Source organism: Lingula anatina, chromosome 9, assembly GCF_051362555.1.
Source record: "Lingula anatina isolate TDL-2025a chromosome 9, LinAna3.0, whole genome shotgun sequence".
In the NCBI taxonomy this organism is placed as follows: domain Eukaryota; kingdom Metazoa; phylum Brachiopoda; class Lingulata; order Lingulida; family Lingulidae; genus Lingula; species Lingula anatina.
In genome coordinates, this window is record NC_141775.1 from 3990556 (window position 1) to 4016746 (window position 26191).

The 26191-nt window shown below is 37.7% G+C and overlaps 1 protein-coding gene across 4 annotated transcripts in view; it reads right to left on the bottom strand.

Annotated features, from left to right (window-relative positions):
• LOC106178173 (receptor-transporting protein 4-like) overlaps positions 1 to 25954 on the bottom strand; it is a 48343-nt gene extending 22389 nt beyond the window's left edge. Inside the window, exons 1-2 of one of the 4 annotated variants that reach the window (XM_013561272.2) lie at positions 25939 to 25954; positions 11838 to 12387 (exon numbers count right to left, since the gene is read on the bottom strand). In XM_013561272.2, the coding sequence (XP_013416726.1) occupies positions 11838 to 12067 (230 nt within the window). In that variant the 5' untranslated portion in view covers positions 12068 to 12387; positions 25939 to 25954. Of the gene's footprint in view, positions 1 to 3902; positions 4821 to 11837; positions 12388 to 15056; positions 15212 to 15372; positions 15625 to 25938 lie in introns of those variants that run through there. The other 3 variants (XM_013561264.2, XM_013561256.2, XM_086994928.1) reach the window with 3 other exon arrangements.
• Positions 25955 to 26191: the final 237 nt, after the last annotated feature.

The following is a 26191-nucleotide window of genomic DNA, read 5'->3' on the forward strand; positions in this document are numbered from 1 at the left end:
CAGAAAACGCTTTTAAGTAACTTATACAAAATCTGAGAGTGGTCTTGTAAAACACATAGCGACCAATGAGCCCTTTTCTGTTTCATCTGCATTTGGACTATCTTCATAATTTTAAGCTTTATTACAAACCAGACAAATCAGCCTACGCCAACACCAAGAATACCAGGAGCGGAATTGAATAGAGTTCAAACCGCTTGCCACCTACGCTCGTTGTGAAATCGACCAGTGTGTCACACGGGCGTGTGAATGTGAGGTTGAAAGGCAAAGAAATACACTGTTTGCCGAAATTCCACAAATGACACATCGACAATCGTCACGCAACTACATGTGTAAGGATCAGGCGAATATATACATATGAATATATACATATGAATATATACATATGAATATATACATGTCAGGGGTGGATCCAGGGTTATTTGAAGAGGGCCCGGGGGGTCCGCAGATGCAAAGCCGACCATCACCCTCCACCCCAACCCACCTCCCTGGTGTGGGGTTCGGGGCCCGTATTTTAGAGGGCGAACGGTAGGGTTTAGAACTATGATTCAGCTAGTCAAAATTCTAATTTCAAGAGGGGAATATGAAAGTGATTTTCTTTCACATCGAAATCGAAATCGAAGGGGCGGTGGGAGTCAGGACCCCCTGACACTGCATGCACACACACACACACACACACACACACACACAGCATAGGAGAGCTATGCTTTCGGCCGTAGTCTCATCCGATGAACACCCACAGCTATATATGACACCGTAAACCCCCTTATAACTTATGAAGTTCGACATGTTTTATATTTAATAAATTTCATATCTCGAGTGTACCGCGGAAATATGATTTGAAATGTGTGTGGAGGGGTATATAGTTAGGTAAGGATTCATATGTAGTTCAGTCTTTTTCAGGTTGTATAGCCTATATTTTCATACGTGTTAAAAACAAGTGCTCAAATGTTATAAATTATAACTGTTCTCATTTATAAAGCCACGTGCCTCATATCCATTATAATATATGCATCAAATATTTTTATAATGATTAATCTGGTGCATTTTAGAAGTCACAAGTACTTACATGTGTCTCTACCACACATAAAAGGAAAGCCACTTCATTTTTTGATAAATACACGAATTTTAAGCAAGAAATTAATTCATGAATAAATAACATTCACTCGACCAAATGCAAGATGGATAACGAGAATAGAGAAAAGCTTTTTAATAGTCACATGGAAGTGAGAAAAAGATAGAGCACGTAAAAAAAACGAGACTTTATCCGGCAATCAATACGGGAGAGCTGTATAATGCACAAGTTAGACAAACACTTGTACATGTATTCTGCGGCGTTTGTGTAGCGACCACACGTTTTGTCGATCGCAAAAAGCCAGCCCAGTTGTTCACGAAAAATAACTCAACAAATGTTTAAGTGTTTAAGTTACCAAAAAGAATTGCGATCAAATGATTTTTTTGATCAGCAAAATACAAAAAATACTCGAAAAATTATTACAAAAATAAAAATAACAAAATTACTTATAAAAACGGTTGCACGAATTTTTTTTTCAAAGGAATGCGGTCAAGTATTTGAAGTTATCATCAAAATAAATACTTATTAAATAAATAAATTAATTAATTAATTAATAAATTAATAAATAAATTAATAAATAAATAAACTCAAAAACCAAAAATAAGAATTTTAATAGTTATAACAATAGTTGATATATTTTGTTTTATTCATTTTAACGAGAAGGTCGATATGACACAGCCTTCGTGGTTATTAGCCTTAATGTGAATTTTGTATCGAATGTCCTCAGTATAGAAATTATTATTGCAGATTATTGTTAGACGTCATCAAACGTTACATCGTTTAGTCAGGTTTACAATAAACATTTTCTATGGGACATACCGGGGTCGAACGATACAGTAACATAAATAAATAACTAAATAGATAAATAAATATACGAACAGATCAATCAATGGAAAACAAATGCTCATACAAGTTTCATGGAAACCGGAATTCTAGCTTAAGATCTCCAAAGAGAACGAGGTTCATTCGCGGAAAGGGTCCTGCCAATGTCCCTTCAGACAGCTTCTAAAGCAGTCAACAAATCTGGGCTATCCTAGCTGTGAAACCCAAATATTGAACATAGGTTATAGAATTAATACCCTGTTGACCGGGGTGACCGCTGTCCACGCCCCACTCAGACTGCTTGGACACAGCGTTCGTGATTGCTGAGTACTTGTGATTATCTCTCCGATCTCTGCCAATACAGGGGTTATGTTGCCATAGGCGTTGGTTTGTTTGTTAGTGGACAACACATCTCAGAGTATTCTTCATAAACGTTCATGAAATTTTAAGATAGATAATTGTGCAGGTAGCGGGGGGGGGGGGGGTATGGGGGAAGTAATTACAATTCTAAGTGAATCAAGGTCTCCTTTCACATTATGAAGTTTTTTTTCTGGGCGGAGGTCTGCGTTCTTGGGGGTGTCTCTAGTTAGCTAATATTTCTAGACTACACACAAGGCAGAAGTATAAATGCAAAACCTCACTCATTGCGGACATTATTATCCAAGATTTCTCCACTTTTTAAAAATGATTTTTGACATTAAATGTATATGATGTGATATGTTTCAGCAGATGTGAACCCCCTAGTATGGACACCTGGAGGAATGAGGGAGTTAGTGGGGTTGGGGGTGGGGGTGGGGGTTATAATAGCGACAACCGAAATACGTGCAGATGCCTACAGTTGTTGAAATCACAAAAGCCAAAACGGCTAGATATACGACAGATTATACTGAGTTGGCTGCTTGGGTAGGTCTTGGCCGAAAAAAACGATTCGGGTACAGAGTAGAAGCGGGCAGAGGGGGTGGGGCAGTTAATTATGCAGGGAGGAAGCGAAGGAGTAGAACCAGAGATTCCAACGCTTTTCTTAAGGCAGGGGCCTCTCTGGAGAGCGTGGGTGATATTGCTGATTTTATGCACAAGGTAGTTTCAAGGGGAACTTCAGGAAGAAGAGCCTTGTCTGTCTGTCTCCCCTCCCCCAACTGAGGAGCTATTGAGAGAAAAAGCAAACAATTGGTAATTTTATGTCAAACTCAGCAAAAGATATTTCCCCTAAGTGTCATGAATTTATTAATCTAATTCACAATTTTTGTTTGAAATATTCATTAATTATTTTCAATTATTTTTTTTCATTTTTGCCTCTAGCAAGCTAACTGCTAACGTGCTTCCACTTGAGTCACAGCTTCACACTATTAATTTAATTCACTGTTTTTTTGTTTGTTTGTTTTTTTTTTTTTTTTTTTTTTTTTTTTTTGTCTTTTTTTTTTCAAATATTCATTTATTATTTTCAATTGTATTTCATTTTTGCCACCGGCAAGCTAGCTGCAAACGTGCATCGCCTTGAGGGACAGCTTAACACTGCCAGCTATATTTACTGACCTAACTATAAATATATGAGTAAGTAGAGCATGTTGCTCTCTCGATGTCACCTTGTTGAAAGGTGGAAAAACCGCAAGTCATGGTTTACAGTGTCATCATACATTTATAGCGCTCGCGCAGCGTTAAATGGATAATTAAACAACTGCGAAGCAATCGCTGGAAATGTCATATAAAGACATTGTCATATAAAGATAGTAATTAAGAATGAAAAAGATGATTAATTAATCTAATGAAATAGAATATCATGTACAGTACCAATGAAGGGGGGATAAATGCCATATTCTCCAAGCAAAATAAAATGAACTTGAAATTCCAGTTAGCAATTCCCCTAAAAAAATCCATAAAATCCGGCATGTCACCTAAACATTGCTGAGTGTCCATAACAAAAAAAAAACTATTCTGTTAGTTACATCTGTATTAACAGTATTACATAAAAATTGGATAAGAAAGCAATACCACACGATCTTCATCTTACCCTTTAAAAAGGCATCCCTTTTCGGGGACTTCCTCTGAAGCGGGCGGCATGTGAACGTTACAACTGAATCTGTCACCAAGAACGTCTCCGCTGCAAACCGCGTGGCACAAAACTGAAACCTTGATGAATCACCGAACTGTTCTAGATGGCGTATCAGGCCCAAACTGAACCCGACCAAAATCGGTGACGTGTTTTAAAGGCAAAGCATGAACTTATGCAGCTGGAAGCCTGGATAATGCCCTTTTCAAACGAGCTGTAACGATTAGATCCGTTGATATACAGTTCTCAAGGAACTAATCGAAGTTGGTGAGTTCAAGTTGCGAGTGTCAAGCGTCAGGAGTGTAGCACGCGCAGTGACGTGCCGAAAGAGCACCGCCGTGACACAGCGCTAGAATCAACAAATGTCAACATAACCTCCCCAGGGCCAATTCCTGTTGTTCTCCCTGGCCCCTGTCCGAAATCCAGGCAATGTGTTTAACCTGTATACAATCGCCACTAAGCGACGGTGTATCGACAGAATAGCGTATTGCTTATTGTCGTTGATGTGGCTTTGTTATCCAACTATTGGAAGGGTCATCCACCTAGAGCAACAGCAACACTGCCGAAACGAAACCTCCCCCGCTCTCTCGTGTGAACAGAGATTATCATCGATAAGTAATACTTATTCCGGGCCCTGAGTTTTTCCCAGATGGCCCAGATGACAGCGCGACGGACGTTTGCCACAATAGCAACGCTTTAAATAGACCGGGAGACAAATAAACGGGTTAATATGTAGGACGCTATGAAATGTTTTTGCGAGACGTTGCGAAAGCGCTGTCAACACAGTTAGTAGGTATTGCGAAATGGACAAATTGGCTTTTTTGTGTTTTCGTTTTAGTTTACTGTGTTTGAATTCATCGGAAGTTCTGTGCTTTATTTGCTTGTGGTGTAAACGTATATACTATATCAAAGGTGTTTGGGTTTGTTAAGACAGTTTTAAAAACATAATAGGCGTGGAAACGGTTGTCAATGTTAATGTTTATAACATTGAATATAATGGCATAAGTAAAGATAAGTCTTGCCGATATAACTCGAGAATACACTATCTAGAGGTGACTGATCGTCGTCGGTTATTCAAACAGATGTACCACAAAAGAGTGCTTCTGCACTAAAAATGTCTTTCATAACAGCAACTATAATTGTCTCGTTGAAGCAAGAATCTGATGTGAAACATGACGCCTGTTTGCCATATAGGAGAATCTCATCGAGAATGTGATACTTTTTTTTACCGACAAGTATCCAGGCCTTGGGGGGGGGGGGGGGGGGGGGGAGGGGGAGGGGGGAGGAGTCCCATCCTTTAGCCTTCTTTTACGTGTTTTGCGTGTAGTTTTTCTGAAAATGTTGAAATGTTATAAACAGTCAAGACAGATATTTTTATCTGGAATAACTTGGATAAACTGTGTCAATAAAAGCGGATGCAGTTGCGTTATCAAAGATAGTTTTAGTTAGGAAAAACGGTTTAACCTTGGCCTACGTTCAATGTGTTTGTATGTGTGTTCAGTGGGGAAAGGGGAGAGTGATAAAAATAGACAATAATAATAATAATAATAATAATAATAATAATAATAATAATAATAAATAAAAATTGCTAGTTTTTTATTCTTAAAATCCATTTGTGAAATAATGATAAACCGATAGCAGCACGGAGGACAATAACGTCGATGGTTAAAACGTCCACGCGGTTAGGTTCGCTCCATCCATCGCTCGACCGCTTTTAAGTGTTTGTAAGGACTCTGTTTACTAAGTGGGACCATGTATAGGGCGAGGTGCACATACCCCCCAGTAACTCCATGACAGTGTATGAGAGATTAATAGAAGTCAAACACGCACTAATACTTTATTAACCGCTCGATGCTCTAAGTGGAGTGCGTGCGTCCCTTAGTTTATTTTACCTGTTTGACATTGCGATTATCAAGCAGCCGCGCTTCGTATTTCAACAATACCTTAGGTTCTATTTTTGTGTGCTGACGGGTATTCTGGACGGGTGTGTTTACCCAGAGGTGTGTATCACGCGATTTACGGCAATAGAATGAATATGACAGAGGGTTAAGAAAGGAGGACGGACTTTTCCCATCACTTCATTTTGTGAGGTACACGTTAAAATTCCAAGAGCGAATATCTGAATGGAGCAATCAGGTAGTTGGAAAGGGAGTGGGTCGCTTTGGTAAAGTTTGAAGGGGTAAAGTTTGAAGACCCTTTTACTCTTTCTTATAAACAACAGGAATTTAAACCAACATTTCGACCATTTATTTAACGTTTAATGAATAACTATATTTTTCTTGTCATTTTCAAGTTAATTAACGGTCTCTCAGCTCTTAAAAAAATAAAACAACAAGATCCACATGGCATTTTGTCGCATTTTTCTGTTATTTCGAGATAATTTCCCTCCTCCTGCGGAAGTAACACAAGGGGGCGTATTGGTATGAGGATGACAAATTTGTCAGAGCGGGAGTTAGTTTTAAAAATAGCTACCAGATGGCGATGACTGCTGGCGGGACGTCTGCGGTGAGACTGCGGTCAGGAAAATGCCTGTTTTGTGGTTTTCATTTGAAAATATCATTTTTAATACATGTAATTAAAGATAAGGGATTACGCGCCTTCCTTTCATAGTATGACATATCCCATACTTCTACTTTTTTCTTCAGTTCATTACTCCTTACTTTCTTACTTATAAACATTTCAATTAGTTTACTAATTCGTGCATCTTTCTATCTACCTATCTTTTATTTTGTCTGTATGTCTGTCTACTTATTATTACCTCCCAGCACCTACCTTCTTATCTATTGTTAATTTATTTATTCACTGACTTAAGTGAAGGTTAAGTAGGAGGAGAACCACACAGCAAGTTCTACATGAGTAGATTGAATTAAAGAGAATACACTGCGTCGGTACATATCCGATGTATCCACGATTAGATTTTAAAAATGTCATTAGTTTTCAATTTTTTTTACAAAACAAACCCATACTCAGCTTTTTCAAACAAATTGATATAGAACATCTCGGGAGCTGCTTTTGTATTTTATCGACTACAAATTACAAGCAATGGCCGCAAATGAGTTTCGATATTTGATTATGTCGGACGGACGGACGGACGGACGGACGAAATAAATAAATAAATAAATAAATAAATAAAATAAATTCATTAAAATATACCGAACTTCAGATTTATAACATCAAAATCATCCGAAGTCACTTTATCCCATTTCACATAATAGCACTCCAAGTGCGGCATTCAATACGAAAACCATGCTCCAAACTGAAATCTGTAAAAAAGTTATTTTTCGTTTTTCTGCACACCCCCTTATTACTATATCAATTGACAATTTTCCAAGAGATCGCAAAACATCTAATTCCACCGTTGCGCTGATGAACTAACATTTTTTCAGTAAACGCCAAACGGATCTTGCGCAAGTTAATGAATTAATGAAGTGTGTCAGCGAAAACCACATAAAAAGCATTCGTGATCAGTGACATTCCGTTGAAATATTTTTGCCATTATATTGTGTCTCAAAAATTAGAACCGGAAGTCCTGCTTTTTGAAATACCAACTCAACAGGATAACATTGCATTGGGGAAAACTGACCACGAGTAATGATTTGAAAAGTTATCAAAGTAAAAAAAAAAAAAAAACACAACAATAAAGGCGGATGCACTAAGTTGCCTTACAAAAATGACTAAATGTATCGAGGTGCTATGTTTATATATATTAATATATATATATATATATATATATATATATATATATATATATATATATATATATATATATACTGTTCACATTCCATATAATTTTTTTTCTCCAGACAGTGTAGCGAGAAAAGACCTGACATCATTACGTACAGGTCGAGGCGTGACGTCACTTTAAATCGACCACCTAACATCTTATAGGTACGTTCGTTCGCTCGTTCGTGAGAGAGAGAGAGAGAGAGAGAGGAGCAAAAGAGACTGTCTGACAAGCCTTTCTTTGCCAGTGAATTCCTTAGAGCGGATTGGAATATCATATCAATAGGTAGCTCTTTGCGAACGCATGTGCGCGGTATGTAAACCCGTACACGGGAAAGATGTAAAAAGTACACAGGCAATGTGAACTCACAGATGCAAGATTTTATCCGGGGGGGGTGGGGGTTGGGGGGGGGGACGTGTCGAAAACATAAGGGTAAAACAAGTTAAGATAAATTAAAGCGGGGTGCCTGGGGTAAAAGTATATATATATGAATATGCCTGTAAGAACCTCGGACATACATGGAACCTCGGATATTAAAGCAAGCGCGTCTGCAAAAAAATAAATAAATTAAGGATGGATATATACTGTAGTTAGAACTAAATTTCTGAAGATTCTACGACATCCAGCTAAGATAACATGTATTACTATTAAATAATAATTTTTACTTTATACTCACACCGAAATGTTATATACATGTATATGATCTATCGACGTCCAAGGATCATCAACAGCATATATTTATATCTGCTTAGGTGGGCTTACAAGTTACGCAGGCCCGTAGCCAGGGGGGGGGGTTCGGGGGGTTCGAAAGAACCACCCCTTTTGCTGGGAAAAGGTACACTCTGGATAAAATTTGATCAAGGTACATGAAATTTCTGTGGAAAAAGGTCCACTTTTTCAGAAAAAGAACCCCCCTTTTGAAATTGCTGGCTACAGGCCTGTTACGTATATGCCTATAATCGAACAACTACTATACTACTAGTATATCTTATGCATGTACCCTGGTTGTGGTTAGCTTTAAGGGGCATCGGGGATAAAATGCATTTGGGAGGGGGTACCCTCTTCCAGGGCCGCAGTTATTATTCTGTGGACATTTTTGCTGAGGCGACAGTACAGAGATTAGCTATCTATTAAACCAGAGACTATCTCTTAATATCTAGTGAAAATCAATCTGTGGTCCTTGTAGAGGGTGAGGGGGGGGGAGGAGTAAAGAATGATTGGGAAGGAGTGGGATGAAGTAATTGGACTCTGAGTATTATTGGTTACTGTATTAAAATCCCGATTTTGGTGCTGTGTTGCCTGCCATTAAGATCAGAAGTGCGGCAGGGTGGGGACAAGTGATCGCTGATGAATTATTTATATACACGTGTAACTCAAGTTGTTAGGATAATAATATACTAATCATATAACGATTCCTACCTTTCGAACATTTTGCAGCCTTTTGTTGCACGGCCAAGCAAGGGACGATCCTGTCAAAGCTTCATATGTGTATTTCCTAGTAATGCATCTGTTAATATTTGATAGACCTACTGGATTTCAATGTGCTCACTAATATATAAGTCAACATAAGGTTGCGTACATATAAATAACCACTCGTGTTTTAGGGGTCCCGCTAACGCTCAGTGTCTCGGGATTTTTGATTGGCCGGGTCAGTATATATCTGTTGGTTGCAGGCAAAATATTTTCCATATTTGTTTGGGGTATTCAAATTAGAATCTGTTTAATTTTCGAGACGAGGGTATGGATTTTTGGTCAGAACTGACGCTCATGACTTGTGTATTTCAATCGTTGTTTGTAACTGTTATGACAACTGCTAATACAGGGTCCTGAGAGAACATCTCCCTCAGATTCTTCAGCGCTAAAAATGATTGATTGCACTGAGCACAACGAATACCCCCTCTCAACCAACCCCGCTATCACCTATTTTTCATTTTGTTATTCGTGAAAGAAATCCACAGCTTTCGTAGATGTACAGTTGTATATGACATTGTTCTTGTAAATGTTAATTCTTAGACTAATAGCAACAGCCTCGATTCTCGTCAATGGCCGTGCCGAATGCGACCTTCATTCATTTCACACGTTGGATTGTTTACTAGGCATATCCAAAACGAACTCGGAATTGTAAAGAAATCGATTACAATCGAGCCAGCTTAATTCCAGAGACAAACACTTGCACGGTGTCGTATCAAAGACATGTTGTGGTAACCTCGGATTTTTGCTTTGGTGAGGGGCCCAGGGTCGAAGTATCGTGAAATATCGCGTGACTTTGGATCAATAATCTGTCCTCAAGGTTATTGTTCGTGCATAATGACCACATTTTACTGGTTACTGCGCTTTTGGTAATAAAAGAATCGAATGTGTTTATTTAGGTGCTTTCTTCAAAAGGATTGGTCTATTTCCGTTCGCTTTGTTGATCGGTTTGTTTTGAAAGGGTTTATTTTAATATCTATATTATTTTCGGACGTTACACATGCTTTCTCCAGTTCTTTGCATATTTTCACTATACATTACTGCTCATGTTTGACCCCACGGGGGGTAGAGCCCCACGTGGAGTAGAACTCTTTTAATTCTTTATTTTCATATTTCAGAAAGAGCTGAAAAATGGTATAGGCGAATGCTAGATCGCGCAGGCATGGTGTATGTATGTATGTATGTATGTACAGTATGTATGTATGTATGTATGTACTAGTATGTATGCACGATGTTACCTTGCGTTCACTGTTCTATCCTATTCATTTTTATTTCTTTTTTCCTTCCTTCTTTCTTTCTTTTCAAACATTACAAAACAAGTGTTTATGTAATGCACACACTTCTATGCAGCCTACCGGTACAGGTACATGTAATACTCTGCGTCATCAGACAACGTGGATTTTCGTACTGGTACAGTGCGTTACAAACTGCTGAATTTACATGTATCTTTTACATTTATCACATTTTAGATAATATCATTTTACCATTCAAAAGTGCTCCGAGTTTCAGCTCCCTGCAGACGATTTCCGTAAGTGGGGAATTGGAGGGGGCGGGGTGCAGTTTTCTGAAAAGGGATTGCAGGTTGATTGCAAATAAAAAGTCACCACCCAGGGGGCCTTTAGTTCACTGCGGTGTAAATGGAAGCGTGATATACTATGGAGTATTATGAGCGCTGTCGTCAACGGTGAACTATCACCGCCTGTCGCAGTAAGGTGTTGGTTTGATAAGGTCAGGTTGACCTAAATCCACCTGTGAGGAATGTTTATTGTTTATCGATAGTGCACGCGCCCTGACTGGGTAGGAAATAAAGATCGGGTTTCGACAAACGGAACGGGTGATCTTCAATGATTCCATGATATATTAGGAAATTACTGAGACAATGAAGCATTCTGGCTGGATGATATATATTTATACATTCACATGTCATGTTAATAAATAAATAGATACTACAAATACTGATCTCGAACAGCAGCTACTACTCCCTGTCTATACTGCTAGAAATCGGCCCGACCAACCATCTTCGTCACCACAGAACCCCACGGAGTGACACCCTGGGGGTGACCAACAACACCAAGTTGACATCCCAACCCCAAGGGTGACTTTCATATCTACTAACAGCGTCACACAGAGATATTTATTTCGTTAGCTATTCGCAGATAGGACCAGTTCTCTGGCTAATTCTTTGCACATCTCTGTCCAGCGAGAATTGTTGCTGGGAAGTGACGTCAGAAATGACGTCATCACCTAGCTTGCCTCCGGTAGAGAGTTGTTTTCGACGGACTAACAACGCATTGTATTAAATACAAGGAAGAAAATACAGATTACAACAGGCGGCATATTCTTATTAAGTCCAGTAGGTATTTTAAAAGAGTTGCATTAAACAGGTTGTTCGGCACAAAAGCCTCAGAATACGTTGCTAACATTTCGGTTAGGGTATGATAAGCGTTTGGAGATTTGTATTTCTCCATTATGGCATGAATTGTGAACCACGTTTAAAACAAAATAATTATCAAGCTCGCACACAAATATTACGTAATTTACACAAAAAAAAATCATGCCGCAAAATAAAAATGTAGTAAATGAACAGATAAATATATAAGCCAACAGGACAATCACAATGGAATATTAAGAAAACTCTATCTGCATTAAATATTAACCCAGTGCACACCTACATGTGGATATCAGCAAACGGTTCTACTCACGCTTGTGACGGCGATACCAGCTTCATCCCGGGTTGGTCAGCGGGCATCGGGGTGGTCGAGATGCCACCCACGGGGGCAGTTCCTGTGTACGAGACCTCCGTCACAACGGGACAGGTCTTCACTTCATACCCAGAGGCAGTAGCCGTTGTTGCCACGGCAACGGGCGTTGTAATACCCCTGGGGCTAAGCTGAGCCTGAGACAACGATGGACTGGGTGGCATATGAACCATGACGTTGGGGGTGACGGACGTGCCGCAAACCTCGGGAAGTCGAGAAGTTTCCCGCGGGTCGCGGTGGTCGGGTTTTACGTGACTGTCGCAACTTTCGGACGACGCTGGCGTCGAGGGCTTGCTGCACGTGCTGGGTGCTGAGGAGGCGTTGGCCGTGTCAGTCGAACAGGTCGTGTCGATTCACGGATGTGTCACTTTCACTCTGCTCTTTAAGCACCTCGCGTTCTCAGCACGCCGATATGAAGTCACCTCTTATAATAGACCCGCTCTGTATGCTCTGCTTTGAAACCCGGAAGTTATAGCGTATGCCAAGTTCTATCCTAGGAGATCGAAAAAAAATAGGACGTGATTAAAATCAGTACGTATAAGGCACTGCTGTGGTATGCGTGGTATGTATAAACACATCTCTTGAAAAAATTTGAGTATCAGCAGTATCATTTATATTTATTGCGCCAATTTAACCCAAAATAATGCACTTTGCATTATTTCCTCTTATATACTGGAAGGCCCTATAAACTGTTCCTCGTAACAATCTATGGATATTAATATAAAAATCATATACTTGGATAACTACTTAAGCAGTCTTGGCCTTTATCAGTACAATGAACAATACGTTCCATTACAATTTAAAATGAGAGATGCCGCTTTCGTTATTTTGGCGCGAATAAAATGTAGGCAGCTAATTTTCGGGGAGTCTGGCGTATTTCCACTGCTGGTCCGCCACTTCTCTTCCGACTAAGAATAAGTTGTAAGAATACTTTTTTGGTCAGAATAATAACAAGGGAGAATTTTCACATGTTTTCTTAACAGTTTGCGCAAAATGTTGCCGTTTTGTTTTTTCACCTCGGACAATAGGCCTAGCTATTATCATAATAAAACTTAACACAGCACCCCTAATGCAACCAAAGAAAAACCTGACGTTCTTGTCAGTGCCCCTGTGCTCTCTACCAGGGTCAGAGGGATTTTTCACTAGATATTCACAAATATTTATCTGGCTTTTTCACTGCACATTTCTGAACCAGTGAGAAAATTCGCACAGAACTAACCCAACAGGCCTCTGCTGGAGAGTATAGCGCCCCTTGGTTTATTAGGGGAAATTGTAAGTAACAGGCTAGTGTTTTTGAGGAGCAATTTCGAAAGGAGGTTTCTTTTACTGAAAAAGTGAACCTTTTACCATGAAATTTTCGTGCACCTAGATGAAAATTTTACCCAGAGGGGACCTTTTTCCGGCAAAAATGGAGGGGGGGGGGGGTCTTTCGATTCCCCAGAACAACCCTTGCTACGGGCATGTCGGTTCATTAGATTTGGATGTAAAGATTGTGGCAGTGGTGTTGGTTAGAATCGAAAAAAGAGCTAGGGACATTTGAGGAAAATATTTCGTGGCCATTGACTCTGTCTGAACCTAACTTAAAGTTGACCCTTTACAAAATTGAAAAGTGGAACCCTAGGCCTGCCCTTTAGGATACAGACATGTGTGGTTACAAATAGGTCCGACAGGTTAAAAGGAAGATGTACGAGAGCTCAGTCTGATGTGCTGTCTCCGTAAGCCAATTTCCAAGACTAGAGTAATTGGCGAAATTATTCAACAGGTTAAATGTCATTGAGAAATAAAGGTAAAGTACTGTAAATAGATAGGTACTAAGACATCGAAGATTGCAGATTTTTAACAAAGAAATGCAAGATGGAAGAGTTTTACCAATTTTCGCCTTAACAATAGGTAATGTTCGACTAAAATAGAAAGATGGTTTATCAGTTATAGAACTAACTATACAAATATTCCCCTTAGGCACCATAAAATGACTATTAACGTATTTCATACTGTTAAAACTGATGCTCATTCACGACTCAAAACTGTGATAAAATCTCCATTAGCATTATAAACATATATTTTGACACCGTGCGTGTAGAATCTACTTTCAAGTATTCATTTACCAAAGGAACATTAACAATGATCTATGTAACAGCAATAGATGTTTATGCAAAACAACAAGGGCCTACGTGCACCATTTTTGATTTTAAAAATATGCCTAGCATGCATTAGAGGAAAAATCTATAAGACAGTTACAGGGGCACATATCCATGATATAACACGCCGTGCGACAGTTCCGTTTATAAAATAAATCTGATATGTAGGGCCCTATATCTTAATATCTTTATTTTCTATTTATAAAATTACTTATTTTGGTCTGGACCTAACAGAAGCTACGAAAAATCAGGAGATTAAGAATGATAATAAAGAAGGTTATAGAACTATTAAACCACTTATAGAACATGGTCCTATAGAAAAACTTCGCTGCGTTGCTGACAACAACTGAAATGTCTTTTTATTCCTCTGCAACATCTACGTGTGCAAATATACATAAAAATAACATCCCCGCAGCCATTTGGTATACTGAAAAATCTATCGTATCGGTGTCAGTGATAAATGTGTAAGGGCTCATTCCCAATGGAACTATCGATATACTTAGATCGATCCAACCCTGTGGGGACTCTCGCTGAATGCAATCAGATAAGCATATTTTAATATGTTAAAACACGCCTCCTCTTCGCGTTGAGAAGAATACTGAAAAGTTGCAGGTTATAGGAGTATGTTGGAAACAAATGGAAACGCGTTAGTCTGTTTTAACATTAAAATATGACTGCATTTGGCGAGAGTCGCCGCGAATATGGATTAATCTACGTAAAACTATAGCCCTTTGCGAATGAACCCCATAATGAACAATACATTTTCACCAATGTGTGGCAAACGCTCTACTGATTAACCAATATTGAATGTTACCTATATAATTGCTTTCAAGATAAGCAGGTGCATTATTTACAACAGAGTCACAACCTGAAAAAAAAACATAAATAAAAGATGACATTGCACGGGAGAAGGCCAACCAGAGCTTAAGGTTATTAGCAACTGTGAAGTTTCGATGGAGATATGGCTCTCATTAACAACTCGAACGCGTACATGCACTTCGCTTTGGTTTAACCCCCCCTTTACCTTATGCGTCCCTCCTATTTAACCCCTTATATTTTGTCGTCCGCATCGTACAGTTTTCATCCAGCCCGACTAATCCTATTTTATCTCTAAATATCTGATAATACATCCCAGCGGAGGAGCGTGCAAAGAACGCATGCGCGCTGGAGTACCTTTGTTGACAAAGAAGCACGTGAAAATGCTCGTCTGCCTTTAAAGTAAACGCCAAGAGTGATGTTGCGAAATTTATGAATGGATGACCTTCAGCTCGGTTCAAAATGTAAGACGCACGTTTTGTGTCGTTTTGTAACAACAGTGCGAGCATTTAGCCCGACCTTACCTTTCTTATAAGATCTTCTCATCGGCTCGGCGTCGCATGAAAACAGCAAAAAAAGTCTCAAGCGCTGTGGAATCTAGACGACAGTCGTACGCGACTGATTTTTAAAACCTAATGTTCATTCAGCTTGAAGGACAAACTGACTAAATTCCGTATCCAGGGATCGTTTTATACACGGGGTAGGGAATGTCTACAGTTTTCCCTCAAGGATAATATGTTACTTAAAAAAGCGCCTTCTTAGAAATACGTAATGTGTTCACACGAGACGCCTGGTTGGTTATGATGCCTCTCAGGCACGTGACTTATACTTCGCTTGGTTCTATATGTTCACACACGCATCCCTGAGCACTGACGCATGTTTATTTATTTTCTCCGATACTATTTCGTCGCTCTCTGAGAAATCATGACTTATTCATACATGTAACGGACTGTGTAATTAATGTAAATAACAAGGGTGACCTTGATTGCGAAACGCTGTTCTCTCTCTCTCTCTCTCTCTCTCTCTCTCTCTCTAGTTTTTTTCCTCTGCTCTCTCTCATACTGAATTAAAAAATAAAAAAAGCGGGACTGTATCCATGACAACCACATTTCGTTATCTGATATGGTCGTTTGAATTGAATTGATATTTTTCAAGATACTTTCCGGCTTGCTAAGATTGTGAAACATCGGGACCATGAATAAACAGCTATATTTTCAAATTAAATCTGAATATAAACGAGATTAAATACATGACATATACACGTAGAATTAATAAAAAATTCACCCTACCCCGAATACGAAAATCAAATGCATTTTTTTTTATTGAATCCTAGTGTTATTGTGTTGTAGTCCTGTGTAAATGTATGTACATGCCTCACGTATACTGTCCATTTTCTGCATTAAATACTGATGAATAATTTGCAATAAATATCCTTTTTATATAACGTAACGTTGGGCCATCTTTCATCTTCACTTCATTGCGCTTTCCTATGTATAACGCTATATCCGCCTGATATTAAAATTGTTATCCTCTGGACAGTAATCATGAGGAGAGCGGCCATTTTTAACCACTGGATGGCAATATCAGGGACTAAAAGAAGTATCCAGTGTTTGAAAAACAGCAATTCATTCACAGAATACATGGTCTAGAGGACAATGATTTTATCCAGTGGATAGTTTTATCCGCAGCATTATCCAGTTTTGATCGATGAAACTGGGCCCTTTGTTTGTTACTTTTAAGTATTTTAATAATTTATATTTGTATATCTGTATTTTTGAGAACAATATAAGTTCAACCTTTAAACAGCAAAGGGGTTGAACGCCCAAGAAGGAGGTACTTCACTGATAAGTTAGTTCAGCACCTGTGTTACATATCATAGGCAGATTTGGCATGACGAAATTAAGTTACTAGGGTCACATATTATTTCAAGTGTCCCGTGTGTGAAAAAGGCAAAATGTCAGGGTTATCAATGAACTCAACGTACAACCGTCTTGGGAGTTCAACGCCCTTGAAAAGGCCTGAGTCCGTAAATCAAATTTCGTGTAACATGTTTATCAGCAAATGTGCCTTGCAACATTTGACAAATTGCGCAACACTTCAAGTGAAATGCTGTGGTTCATGCCTTGATGCGTAATGTTCTTATGGAATTTTTTTTGACAATTTTGATAGTTACTGCATTTGGGGGCAAATTTACCAAAACAAGTGCCCAGCAATTTGACAGTTTGTGCATCCGTGACCACACCCTAATTTTCTAAAGCACCCCAGGTAACGCGCTGGTATCCCCCGCCTGAACTAGCAAATAAACAATTTCACTTCCTGGTTCCTCATATGTTTTGAACTCCTCGGTTTCCACTTATTACATCCCATTACAAATTAAACCAATGTGATTTTAAAAATGAAAATCGTCACTGAAATACTTTTAAACATTCATTCGTCTCCGTTTGGGAATAAAACTGGATTTAAGTGTTTCAATGGAAAGGGATATGCAAAATGATGAGCCCTGTCACGGAAGTCTACAAACTTTCATGGTCCTATTAGTAGTGTGTTATTTCAGCAATCGTAAAAAATCCCGTTTAGTACTGAGGCATGTTTTAAATGGAACATCAAAGAACAGCACATTGGTGCATTTATGCATGCTTTTAAAAATGATTACAAATACGAGCTTCATCGGTTTTTATATATCAAAATTTTAAGTGCCGTTATGACGACATAAATTTTCCCCGCCCAAAAGGGGAAATCCCTTTTCTTCCAGGTACCAGAAAGCGACAGGTTAATAATTATAATAATAACACAGCAATAACCGACCTCAGCCTGGGGTTTGACCTACACAATCGATTTTTATTTTGAGGTGGGAAAACTTCCAAATTGTGTCTCAGTGGGGATATTCTATGGATATGACAATGTGGCAGTTATTATTATTGTTGTTGTTGTTGTTATTATCATTATAATAAGAGGAGTAACTCGTTCTTTTTTCACGGCTAATATTATAATGATAGAATAACTTATTTGAGAAACTACTCCATCACAGATGGGTATAACAGGGGTAGGGACCTCTTCAGGCGGACATGTACTTATCTACATTATTATTTACGCAAGTTGCGACTAAAATCCTTTTTAAAATCATGCAATGTTCTTTTACAGTATTTTGAATCCCTTTTCATTATCGATATAATATATATCATAAACGAGAACCACATGTTAGAAAATACTTTATCATGCGTTAAAAACGTCATAAATGGTACAAATATTCTGATAGCCTGTCGTAAGTGAATAGTCTCTGCGGAACAATAATATATGATACTATTTTTATGCCATTACATAAACCCGATCACCTTCCTGCAATATTCTAAATGATCAGCTCCTTCCGTCTACCAGAGTCACTTTCAATGTGTTATTTTTAAAGCAGTATTCAACTTTTTTTTTTCACGAGGTCTACAGACTTTTTGCCGTGTCTTTTTAAAGAAATGAGCAAATCGTTTTCTTTGATTCCCGTGCTGCATAATCTCTTCCTGGATTTCACGCGTATTTAAGGCCTTTTCTCAACAAGTATATTTCATCGGTGTAGTCTGTACAGGGGTAACAAACTGAGGGGTAACAAACTGAAAGTCCGCCCTCCATATAGTTATAATGGTTAGGGTTAGTCTGACCTAGCTAAGTTGATTTTATTCGAGAGTCGTGGCGGGTAAATCTTTTGGAGTGTACTTTTAACCTAACAGGGGGAAGTGAACTTGAGAAAAACGTGTGAAAGGAAGTAAAAACCCCTGTAGCGCAAAGACTTGTTTGGTCCTCTCAAAGTGTACCGGTACAGGTTGTATCGCTAAAACATACCGCTGGGTATGAACAGTGCCTTGTCCTACTTGATCACCTTCTTCACAGTTGCAAGTATTTACGCAATCATACATAGTACAAGTACCTTTTATCGAATCGTTTTGTTCCAAGTGTTTTGTATTGGTGATGAAGTTGTTTAGATTTACAACATACATGTGTATGTGTATGTATTGGCATATTTGTAGCCTCACCTCTGCTGTGTGATTACGCAAATATAGCTAGCACGGACATGTAAAGAGTCCATACTGCTAATGAATTTGCCTAATGTCTCTTTGCTTTTTTTCATTCACAGACCCCTTATGAACATTTATGTAGCTATAAAAGTTTAGCACGGTTTTGAACATATAAACCTGAAGATAATTGTATCGTTTTGAATATATTTGTATTACTTACATGTACTTCCAGGGACGTGCTACAGGTAAACTGATGTGTCTCGGTTATGCACAAGAATGTTAAACGGTTCATCAATAAGTGCGATAATCTAAAAGCCAACCTAGCTGCGAAATTGCATCCTTTATTACTGACTTTTAAATCTTTGATCTGAGATTGTTGAAAACTTTCGTAAGATATGAGGGTGAGGGCGTGTTGATCATTCCAAAAGCTTCACATTATTTTTGCAAGGGCATTCAAGCTTTTCAACACAAGAATAATGCGTAAATTCTTCTCTTATACTATACTATATTTCTCATTTCTCAAAACCGTCTTTACAAAATTTTTACTTATTTAAATTCAGTATTGACTGAATTTTCACCTGTATCAGAAGAAGATGTTTTAGCATTAATGAAAAGCATGAATTCTAAATCTTCTGCCTTAGATCCTGTGCCAACACATATTATCAAAGAGTACATTACTGTTCTGGCCCCAGTTATTTTAAAGATAGTGAATCTCTCTTTTACAACAGGCATCTTCCCATCCAACTGCAAAGCAGCAATTGTTAGACCCTTGTTAAAAAAACAAGGCCTGTGCAAACAAGTGTTTAAAAATTATCGACCAATATCAAACTTGCCCTTCTTAGGGAAGTTTCTTGAGAAAATGGCATGTATACAACTGAATAACTATCTAGCTCAAAACAGTCTATATGGCAAGTTTCAATCAGCTTATAGAGAAGGACATAGCACAGAAACAGCTCTCCTAAGGGTTCATAATGACATCATGCTTTCTTTAGACAAACAAAAAGATGTTATTTTAGTCCTTTTAGATCTGTCTGCTGCATTCGACACCATTGACCACAACATACTTCTGCACAGACTACAGTACCGATTTGGAGTAAAAGATTTAGCACTTAATTGGTTAACCTCATATCTAAAAGATCGAACACAAAAGGTGTCAATTGAGTCGTTGCTATCAGAGCCCACTATTTTAGAGTATGGTGTCCCTCAGGGGTCTGTGCTAGGTCCATTGCTCTTTTCATTGTATATGCTACCAGTAGAAGACATTATAGTTAAACATGGTCTCAACACTGTCATTTTTGCTGATGACACTCAAATTTATGTCACAAGTGAAAGTAATCGCTCCATGGCTATCACCTCAATAGAAACTTGTCTAGTTGAGATCCGAAATTGGATGAAAACAAACATGCTAGCACTAAATGATGGAAAAACTGAACTAATATGGTTTACATCAAGGTCTAAGTCAGACAGGGGAAATGAAATGAAATCTGATATTTGTATCGGTGGTGTCAACATCAATCCATCTAGCTATGTGAAAGATTTAGGTGTCACCTTTGATCAGTATGCAACTATGGATAGACGGATCTCTGAAATTTGCAAATCGGCATCATACTCACTTTGGCGAATTAGTAAGATACGTGACTTACTGGACAAAACTTCAACTGAAAAACTAGTCCATGCTTTCATTACTTCTAAGCTTGATTATTGCAACAGTCTCTTATATGGTTTAGGCAAAAATCATCTGAACAAACTTCAATTAATTCAAAATTCTGCAGCTAGGCTGGTAACTAAAATGGGATGGAATAGCCGAGAGCATATAACACCTGTTTTGATGGAACTTCACTGGCTTCCAGTAAGAGAGAGAATTTTATTTAAAATTTTATGTGTCATTTTTAAAGCAGTCACCGAGAATAAACCACTTTATATCTCAGAACTTATGAAGCAACATCAGCATGGAAGAGTTACCAGGTCTTCAACTTTTAGTCATTTACTTTTAGAACACAGTGTCTTAGAGAAAAAAGCTGGTAAATTTTACGGTGAAAGGGCATTTATGATATATGCACCCAAAGTTTGGAACACTTTACCCTCTGAAATACGAGCAGCAGGTGACATAGATACTTTTAAAAAGCTTTTGAAAACTCATATTTTTAGAATAGCCTATCAGTAGCTATCATATAGTTAATTTTAGTTTTTAATAAGGTGTACTGTAATTTTATGATTAATTTTAAATGTTGTCACTTTAGGTTCTTATCATTTTAGAATATGAATAATTGGTTCTTTAAATTAGTTCTTAGTCCTTTAAAATTGTAATGTGTTCTTATATTAGTATTGTGTTATTTAGCTCTTTTAAGTGAATGTTGTAAGGCGCATTGAGATTTTTAATGGAATGCGCCATAGAAAAATAAATTATTATTATTATTATTATTATTAAAGTGGATAACATGGTAGGCCTACCGCTTAAAACGAACTTACATCTAGTAGTTTTGAAATGTAAGAGCAAAAACACATATGAGCATAAAAAATGTTGAAATGCTTAACTTTCGTCTTTATGTTTGTATCCATGTATAAGATATCAATTTTTTACGTCTTAAAATGCACGTGCTAGCCGTTAATGTTTAAAAGAAAGAACAGGTTTATATATTGACGATGGGTATTGACTTTTTTCTTTTTTTATTACGTGGGGTAGAAAACACAAGATCTTTGTGTTCTTTCACACTCTTTCTATACTACTTCCCCCCGCCATCTTCTCTCCACTTCCCTCTCTACTCGTATTAAACCCAGAGCAAAAATAGCCGGATTTATATTCATATGATTCAAATATTCAGTATAACGGACTGCTTCGTTAATCAGTATCCTACATTTTATACTTCATGTCTTCTTATGTCTTCCGAGAAGGCATAAATCGCCCGACAATGACAACATACTGCTAATCCAAGGTCGTGTCACTGCCTTGTAACTTGGAATAGACAAGGGAAGCCATTATGTCTAGTCGGTGTTAATGTATATTTAAAAACTGCTGACTACTTAAGGGATTTTTTTTTCAAGTAAGTCAAGTTTTGGGGTCACTTGTATTTCATGTGTTAAATATTAAAGCTTTTTTTCCGTTTGTTCATCACTATCTTCAAAAAAAAAAAAAAAAAAAATTAGAATAAAGAGGTCACATAGAAAATGGCCTAATGACTAGAAAGATATCTAGCAAATTCTTACGAGCCAGTTGAAATTCACCATTGGATCTAGCACAACCTCCTCTTGTAATGTCTTCAATGGAAGGGGATTTGGAAATGGCAGGAAAACATAACAGAATTATGATCTAATTAAACAAAATCGAGAGCACATTCTCGTTATTTCTGCAAATAGAAAAATATATATATATATAATAATAAAATAAAATAAAATTTAAAAAATTATTTTTAATGAACGTCGCTACCTTTAACTGAATATGCACTCATCTCAATGGGTTAATGATGAAGAAATCTTTTGGGGTAATCAATATTCATGGGAGCTAGAGCTCATTCCTTCTGGGAAGGCATAAATCACGTCCTCTTCCATGTGTAAGGTAGTAGGCTTACCAACCGTACGGATGAGAACACACTGTCACTCTGTCGAATACCAAGTTCAGAAGACCGAGACTATGTTTGTGACAACTTAAAATTAAACTTTTTGAATGTGGAAAATGCACAATTGCAATAATAATAATAATAATAATAATAATAATAATAATAATAATACAAAATATAACATTTAACCAGGGTATGATCGGCTGTTTTTAATTAAAAAAAAAAGGAAAGTCCCATGTTTTTTGAGACACAAAGAGTATTAGAAGGGTAAAGTATTGTAGATAATTTAAAGAGCACAAAGCCCGTCGGATGTCTTTTTAACCTTGTCAATGAAACCTATGTCAAGTGAAATCTTTTTTATTGAAAAAAATCGGACACTCATTTTCCTGAATCAAAGGGAATGAGACTATATAAAAACACATATGACTGAGCAAATGACTGAGCGGCCACGATAATTTAGATGCCGACAATGTTCAATTTTTGACTCCGTCTCGTTTTCTGTCATCTACAGCTTCCGAAAATTCCCACATGCTGATAGCATTGCCAGTTTTTGATTCAGAAACTTCTCTTGTTTCAAACTTGAACCTTACCTACGTAAAATTTGCACGTAAGTAAGGATCAATTTTTTCCTCTTTTCATTCATACATTGGAATCTGGTATATATTATACCAAGACACAGGTCTCTAAAGGCAGCCAAGTGATGACGTCTTTGTTGAACAAAAAATCTTGCTCGACAGAAATGGGCACAGCTACTGATTAGCCATAGAAATATTTTTGAATATCTGGTGAACAAATTTCTCTCTGTTTCTCTTGTTGGAAGTACTGAAGGACCCCATGGTTTTCGAGAGCGACAACCTCAAAAGGATTATTGAATGTTTAGTTTCATGTTGTGATGTCAAACCAAGCATAGATAGCCGAGGAATATTTCAGAAATAATTAGATGAAAAAATAGATGAAATCAAACAGAATTAGATAATATGAAAGAAATAAAAATGACATTAAACAAGATGAAATAATATAAAGTATAAAAAAATAACTTTCATTTTAACTTTCCATTTCATCATTTACTTTTTTCATCAATCTATTTGTCTATTTTCACATGACTAATTCTTGTCTAATATATTCATAATTGATCTATTCATTTATTTATCTTTTTATTTACTTATTTAATTATTTAGATTTGATGTGTAAATGAATATTCACAGCTTTTGAAACTTAAACAGACAAAATCTGAAATACACCAAATAAAGAATGCGCGTTGACTCAGATTTTCTTGATAAAACTTTTAAATTTATGGTATTTTGCATAGTATGTTTGTTTTTTGAGGAAATATTGAATTGTTTGTTTGTTTGTTTTGTTTTTTTTTTCATTTAGTTTACAGTATAATTTTTATTTCACATCCGTGTTGAACACTTAAGTATTTCTCCATTGCATAATAGTAACCGTTTTACAGATTGACGTGGAAAAATACAATTTAAAATTCGAGCCCGAAAATATCCGGGTTTTTTGACCAGAAGACAGGTAACTTTTTATAGAAAAGTGTTTAGGAAAAAAATGGGATTTTCCTATATAATCAATTGTCGGATTTCCGTGTCTAGTATCGGGGCCCTTTTCATTCTCTCTCTCTCTCTTTCTCTCTCTCTCTCTCTCTCTCTCTCTCTCACACACACACACACACACACACACACACACAGGAGCGCGCGCGCACGCACACACGCACACACACACACACGCACACAGAAATATATAAATAGATCTAATAAATAAATGAATAAATAATTAAAAGTAAAGAAAAATAAAGGATTAAAATAAAGAAATCGAAGGTTTAGTTTAAAACCGGTTTATGGGTTTATGTGTTGCTCAGGTGTATCTTACCGCAAAATTTAATCTCTTTGTCTAGCCAAGAATCTGATACTTTTTATAGAAAAGTGTTAAGGAAAAAAAAATATATATATATATATATATATTCTTATCTTTAGTATCATCATCGAGACGGTGTCAAATCAAAGGAAAAGAACAATGTTACAGCTTCAATAATAAAAGGAAACGGGCCTCTCTCTATCCCTGATCAAAATTTAGAAAAAAGCAGATTTCTCTTGATAGTAATAGATTACCAATATTGGTAAAATATCCACGCGTTTTGTAACGAGACTAATAGATATACCAAAAGCATTAAATTAAACTTGCACAATCCCCTCAAAATTTTCAAAATGTATCTGAACGACATGATATTAACATACTTGCAGACATCACTGGCGAATATTTGCCTCGCTTAGTTGCACAAATATAAAATAACATATGAGGATAATTTTATCATAATATGTAGACCACAGGGATGAAATTTTTACTTGGTTGCATTATTTTGCTTTTTCTACCCTATTTAAAGGGAGGGGGTGGAGGGGAAGACGGAGGGAGATGCGGTTTAGACGCTAGGGGAGGGGCACGTACCTCCCCCCCCCCCCTCCTCCGATCCGCCATTGAAACTTGACGTTTACATTTATTGCATTATCAAAATCTCATAGAACGCATAATATGGTACATTATCTGTACCCTGGCGTTCAGATTTTATTGGAAACTAATACCTAACCCCCATCTCTATGTTCTATTCCTGAGACCAGCTAGGTGGTGCATGACTTCATTCCTGTGCAAATATTCTCGTTGGACACAGGATAAGCCTGAAACATATATGAGAATATAGTGGGAAAGCCGTATCCTCTGCTATCAGGTGCTCCTACACAGTGTACAAAAGTATCGTGTGCGCACAAATTTTTGTTACAGACTACTAGCGCACCCTGTGGTCAGAGAGAAGGAATATCGCCTGTGGGAGCATTCGCAACCAGTTGATCCACAGACCAACTTGTCCGCGAATTAAATATGAAAGCAAACCGGATTCTCCGCCTCCCAAGCACGCCGTCCCAGCAGGGGCTGAGCAATTAAATTTCGGCACATGCTTTCAAATGGGTCGCGCCATATTTGATCTACGCACTAGTTAGTCCGAGGATCAACTGGTTGTGAATGCTTTCTGTGCCCTCTCCCCCCCCCCCCCCTCCGATAGAGGGTGCCCTCCCTGTGCCGATTCTGATACTGAATTAACGACGACTTGGAGGGTATGCAGGGTAGCAGGAAGTCATCATCAGAACTATGAAACTCACGGTGTTAGGGAAAAGTATTTTAAACCACGGGGTGACGTCAACTTGTCACGTTTAAAAAAATATTTAAACTACCTCTAAAATCAAGTTCGAGGTAGGTACTGCACCTGTGTGTTCTGAGATTACGTCATCAGTCTAGCGTGAAACTGTGTCTAAATCTAATATAAGCAGAGTTATGAATATCTATACCAGCGCCACAATGGACACTTTTTAATGGTTTCAGTAGCTCCCGGCCGCCTTGATGCAGATAACTGTTATGATTACACAAATCAGTAACTACCACAGTAATTAATACCAGACAATTACTTTTGTCGTCTGGAAACACATTATACTAACGGACCAAAACTCGTTAAATAAAAAAAACGCTGTATTGCTAAATCATTTACCTGAAAATTGCAGGATTGCGGCGTCCGTGTGAGTCAATTAACCGTGATTAATTCTTTTTGCTGCCTCCGCCAACGAGGAATAAGAAGGCAATTTTTTATGCCGACTGGATCCTCTCACATGGATGAAGGCTTACCATGCCGCAAAAAGTTCATTCTGCTTCGATCCTGTACGTTAAAACTGACGACGACGTACCGACCTGTAAAATGAATAAAAATTTGTCTCAGCGCTAGAGAAATGGAAGAGTAATCTGTC